The sequence below is a fragment of the Aptenodytes forsteri genome, unplaced genomic scaffold (genome assembly GCF_000699145.1).
Source record: "Aptenodytes forsteri isolate BGI_AS27 unplaced genomic scaffold, ASM69914v1 Scaffold55, whole genome shotgun sequence".
Classification (NCBI taxonomy): domain Eukaryota; kingdom Metazoa; phylum Chordata; class Aves; order Sphenisciformes; family Spheniscidae; genus Aptenodytes; species Aptenodytes forsteri.
The window spans coordinates 9,865,947-9,871,270 of NW_008796063.1; the positions used below are offsets into that span (position 1 = coordinate 9,865,947).

Here is a 5,324-nt window from a genome sequence, read left to right on the forward strand (position 1 = left end):
AGCTGCACCGCTGGCTTTTCTCCACCCTGCCAGCTTCCCCACAGTGCTGCCTGTCTCGGGCTGTTCCAGCCTCTCCTGCTCCACACTGCCTTGAGTGGAGCCCAAGCATGGGGCCAAGTGTCAGCCGGGCACTTGGGATGTCCCCGTCCCCCTCTGTGGGGATGCTGCAGCCAGGGGAGCTGAGCCTCAAGGGGGCTCACGCAGGGGTTGGGGACCAGACCCCCAGGATGCTTCTCCCAAGAGCGGTGGGGGAGCCTGTGCCCAGGGGAGTCTGGACCCCGTCTCTGCTCTGCACCCGGCCATTTGCTTTCCTCCATTTTGTCCCTCTCTGCTGTTTCTTAGGGATCGCCAGCATCCCGTGGCCAGCAGGGAGGAGCAGGAAAAGTTCAGGCAGGAGGAAATCCCCGTCCCCCAGGAGCTGCGGCCCCGTGACGCCTCCCTGTGAGCACAGTCTGGGGCAAAGCGAGACTAGGACAGTGCTGCTGACCCACGGGCCCGTCCCGTGCCTTGGTTTCCCCATGGACCATAGCGGGGCGGTGGCAGCCCTGGTACCAGGGGAGCAATGGGGGATCCCAAAGGGGATCAGACACGGGCTCCCAGCCTGGCCCTGCTGCTGGCCATGCCGTCACCCTGCATCCCAGCCCTACGCATCCCCATGGCCCCATCCCCTGACGGTACCTCCTGAGTCTGGTCCTCATCCCAGAGGAAGATCTGCTGCTTTTTGGCGATGGTAGTCGTCCTGTAGAAATCCACCAGCTCGTTGAGGGAGTTGAACTTTTCCTCCCAGAGGAAATATTTGCCATTCCTCTCCCTGAGCACCTTGAAGTGCTGGACATGCTGCCCGTAGCTGCAGATGGAGGATGGACGTTACCCTGGCCCCGGGATGCTGGCAGCACGCAGCCCCTCTTCCAGCATCGCAGGCAAAGCCCAGGGGCTGCTCGCTGGGCTGGTCCTCTGGAGGGGTTGTGCAGGCTGCGGCTGTGCCCGCGGGTCCCCCTACACCCATCCTGCCACGGCCAGGGGTGACGGTGGCACTGGGGTCACTCCTGGCTGGTGAGGCAGTGGGTGAGGGTCTCCAGCACGCCAGTGACATGGACCTGCAGCCGAGACCTGCCACAGCTCATCCCACATGCAGCTGAAGCTCGGTGCCTGATCCTGGCACAGCAGGATGCCCGTGGGCTCGGGGATGGCAGCGGTCCGGCCACATGTAGGGCAGGTGGCTTTGTCCAGGGAGCAAACAGGGGCCACATCTGAGGCCACAGGGTCAAAACACTCACACAGGGCAGGTAAGAGCGCAGGGTGGCCATGCGCTTGGGCACTGGTGCTGCTTGGGCTTTCCTAAAAGCTCCGGGAGGGCTCACTGGGAAGGGTCTGGGGGAGGCTTGGGGTCCCTGCACCTCGCCAGAGCCCGTCAGCTGCATCCCCCCCTCCTTCCTCATTTTCCCGCTTCACCGCTGAGAAAGTGTGGTGAGAGCTGCAGGTCTCAGCTCAGCACGTACCGGGAGGACACTGCAAAGGCTGGGCTCAGGCTCCCAAATCCCCTGTGCCCCCAGGGACTCCCAAGCTGCAGGAGGATGGGACAGGCCAGGATTTCCCTCGGCAGCCCCGCATGCTGGCACCCCCTCGGTGTGTACCTGGGGGTGGCAGTTTGGGGTGCTCACACTGCAGGGCTGGCATGGGGCCACTGCAGGGTCCCGCCGCTGCCGGGCCCCCGGGGCAGGGGCAGGGACCCGGCCACGCTGGTGACGCACGGCAGAACACCGCTCCCTTTCATTATGGACAAGAACCTCCTTAAATGCTTAATTAGAGATTAGCAGCATGAGAAAGTGCCTGGCTGGCCCAGGGCTGGCTCCTGCTACCCTGGCCCTGGGCAGGGAAGGAGCAGTGATGGGGTGAGAGGCCCGGGGGCAGGCTCTGCCCGTTGGCACGCTGCCTTCGTACAGCCCTGGCTGGCGATGCCAAAATCATCAGCCCCATGGCATTGGGATGCTGCGGCCCTTCGTCCCTGGGGATGCTCTGGGCAACTTGTTCCTCCAGGATACATCCCCTGATCTGCGCTTGCAGCTTGGCCCCAGCCCCGTTGTTACCTACATGGCTGTATTTAGGGGCACCCCAGCGAGGGACCCCGGGCGAGGCAGCGATGCAGCTCAGCGGTGCAGGCAGGGTGCAGGCAGGGAGCAGGAAGCGGCTGGGACGGAGGCGGAGCGCGAGGCTGCAGAGGGGAGGAAGGAGAGGAAGGCCCTGTCCGAGGCTGCGCCTGGATGTGTCGGGGACACGGCTCCGCAGCCCCTAGCCCCTTTGAGGCAGCTGGGGCAGGGCAGGGTGCTCGCCCCTTCCCCAGCACCGTGGCGGGGAGCACGCACGAGGGTGGCCTGATGCCCTCGGTCCCCAAAGCGGGGGCTGTGGGAGACCCCTGCCCATCCCACCGCGTGTCCGTCTGCGTCCCACGGTCACTTACTTGACGGAGATGGAGAACTCCCCTGGGGCACTCTCGCTGTCGCGGATCAGGAAGGCTCCCAGGTGCTTGCGCTTGAGGAGCCGCTCCTCTGCCAGGTGCCGGGAGATCCTGCCCACGTACCACCTGCGAGGGGCACCAGGCTCAGCCGCGTGGGCACCCCCGGACACCGGGGGACACCCCAGTGCCGCATCCCCACCCCGCAGGATGGAGGCACTGAGAGCCCTGGTGCCGGCGGGAACGGGGTCCCCGTTGGGCTCCCCACAGGGCTGGGACCCCCCTCGCAGCGGTTTCTCCCTTCCTTTCCCCTCCCCCCCCTGCCAATTTATCACAGCACTTTCACGGAGGGGGGGACCACAGGGTGCTGCGGGTGCAGACGTATCCCCACACGCTGCCTTGTCCACGCAGGGTTCGTGCAGCATCACCGACAGCCACGACCGCATCCTGTCACCCGGCTCGCCACATCATGCACCTCGTCCCCCACTTTGCTGCCTGTCCCTCCCACTCCCCGCCGTGTCCCATGGCCCCCTGTGGGAAAAGCCCTGCCAGGTGCTATTGGGGGGGGTTTGGCAGAGCAGAAAACCCTCTGTGCCAGGATGAAAACCTTCCTGCCTACATTGCCGGCAGCTACCGAAACAAGGTGGAGGAGCAGAGTCCCTGTCTCCCATCCCTGCCAAGGCTGCGTCCGTGTATTTGGGAGCCCCAGGCCATGGAGACCCTCGTGAATGATCAGCCACGGACTTTAGCACAGAGCATCTCCCAGTGCCAGCCCTCCAGGTGCTGCATGGAAGAGGCTGTGTCTCGCCCGTCCTGGATTGTTAACTGAAGCCCGAAAGGCAACGGGATCTGCCCTGGGCTGCCCCAAGCCCACGCGTTCCTGCTCTCCAGCCACAGCCCTGAGCAGATTTTGCTACGGCATTTAAATGTGATTTACCAGGGGATAATGATACATAAAACACAGGTTAAAACAGGGGTGGATTATGCTGGGCTTTAATAACACAGTAATAGGATTGTGTCTAATGCAGTTGTAATCCCATAACGCTTTGTCATTCCCCAATTATCATTTATTTAGCAGACAGCCCGGTGCGAGGGTTGAATTTCTGTGTGTTGGGGGTACACGGGCATGCTGCTGCCTCCCGCCCCCTCTGGCTGTGGTGGCAATGGCAGATTGACCCGGCAGGCAGACCCCATCGCTGCCCCATCGCTCTGTGACTCAGTTTCCCTATGTGTGGGACTACCCTGGCTCGTGGCACACCTTTGGGCATCGGGATGCACCATTGGGATCGCTGCCTGCGTGCTGGGAGAGGGTGTCCTGGCGCTGGTGGGTGCTACCAGAGCAGGGCTTCGAGCCTCCCTTCCCCGCGTGGTGGGATGATACTTACGGGTGTGGCTTGACCTTGATGTAGTTTTTGGGGACGAAGCCCTCGCAGCCGTACAGCTCGGCCTTGTACCAGTTCTGGTCATCTTCCATGTTGAGGATCTAGGGTGGGAGAGGAGCAGGGAGGCATCAGCCCGGCCGCCGTCCCCCCTGGGAGAGGGGCTGAGTGGGACCCCCACCGCTGCCCCAGACCCCATGTCTCCCACTGAAACCTGGGGAAAAGGGGGGTCTGACAAAGATGACATGGTTTGGGGGTGTTTGGGGGCACCTGTACAGAGCTGGCTGCTCCCCCCAGCCCTCCTCGGCTCACGGTCTGACTCACTGTGGGTGCCGGCAGCTGCGGGGTGCCTGGTGTTGCCCCAAACCCCTGGCCAGGGAAGAGGGTAAAATCTGTCCCCGGAGGAGCTGGGGCAGCAGCCAGGCCCCCGCGTCCCCCCTGGGGTGGTGACAGCTGGGTGCTCCGTGGGAGGAAGCGCTTCGGTGTGAGCAGGGGCGCTGACACCCGCTTCCGCGTGACACCATTTTCCAGCCTCCCACGCAGGGGCCCGGGGGGCTGGCACAGCTGTGCAAACAGGATCTGAAACCCTGGGGCATGGTGCCGGCGCCACGAGGAAAACACGCCGGGGAGGCAGGGACGGGCATGGCGGGGGTGGAGCCCTGGGTTACAGCCAGGCCATGCCCTCGCCCTCCCCAGGGCTGGCTGCACCCATGGGGGGCTGCTGGGTGCCGGGGGTCCAGGAGGAGCTGCCGGCTTCTCAGCATCAGCCCCGCAGAGAAGGGCGAATGGCCAGGCAGCGTGGCAGGGTGCGGGTGCCCTCGCCCCCATTGCAGGACCACAGTCCCCTGGGGATGTTTTGAGCCCCCCTGAAGCTTTTTGGGATGCCCAGGCGGCATCTGAGAGCCCGTCCCAATGCCAGTGCCTGCATGGGCATTTGGGCACATGCTCCCTGCTGCCAGGTCCCTGTGGCCCCCAATGCCTCCGTGGGAAAGGGAAAACGTGTTCCAGCCCTGGGGGGCTGCCGCAGAGCACAGCTGGTGGCACCGATGGCCAGGGAGGCCACGTGCCACATCCCAGCTGGGTCCTCTCTGGAGATGTGGCTGGCGGCACAGACAAAGGGTACCCACCGCTGCTGGGGATGCTGCTCTGCACCCCAAAAACCTCAAGGATGGCTCCTTATACCCCACAGGAAGCCCCAAAGAGGCAACAAAGCCAGGTGTAATGAAAGCACCGGTGTCGCCCCACGCTGTGTGCCCACTCTGTCCCCCAAAGCAGCAGCATCCACCCCCCCCATGGCTGGTGACCTCCCCATGGCTGGTGACCCCCCTGCTCCCCATACCTTCAGGGTGTCCCCTTTCTGAAAAGGCAGCTCATCCTTCTCCGTCGCCTGGAAGCTGTACAGTGCCACCGACTCCATGGCACCGGCTGTCACTGGGCAGTGGCGAGGGGTCCCGGGGGCTCGCCGCCCCCGGGGGGCGGGGGGGGCCGGGGGG

At 64.4% G+C, this 5,324-nt stretch overlaps 1 protein-coding gene across 3 annotated transcripts in view; it reads right to left on the minus strand.

Moving 5' to 3' along the window:
• GRAP (GRB2-related adaptor protein) overlaps positions 1-5,288 on the minus strand; it is a 6,441-nt gene extending 1,153 nt beyond the window's left edge. The window contains exons 1-4 of one of the 3 annotated variants that reach the window (XM_009286463.1): positions 5,171-5,288; positions 3,838-3,935; positions 2,459-2,581; positions 679-847 (exon numbers count right to left, since the gene is read on the minus strand). In XM_009286463.1, coding sequence (XP_009284738.1) covers positions 679-847; positions 2,459-2,581; positions 3,838-3,935; positions 5,171-5,248 — 468 coding nt within the window. In that variant the 5' untranslated portion in view covers positions 5,249-5,288. Of the gene's footprint in view, positions 1-673; positions 848-2,458; positions 2,582-3,837; positions 3,936-5,170 lie in introns of all 3 variants that reach the window. The other 2 variants (XM_009286464.1, XM_009286465.1) reach the window with 2 other exon arrangements.
• Between the last annotated feature and the right edge of the window lie 36 nt (positions 5,289-5,324).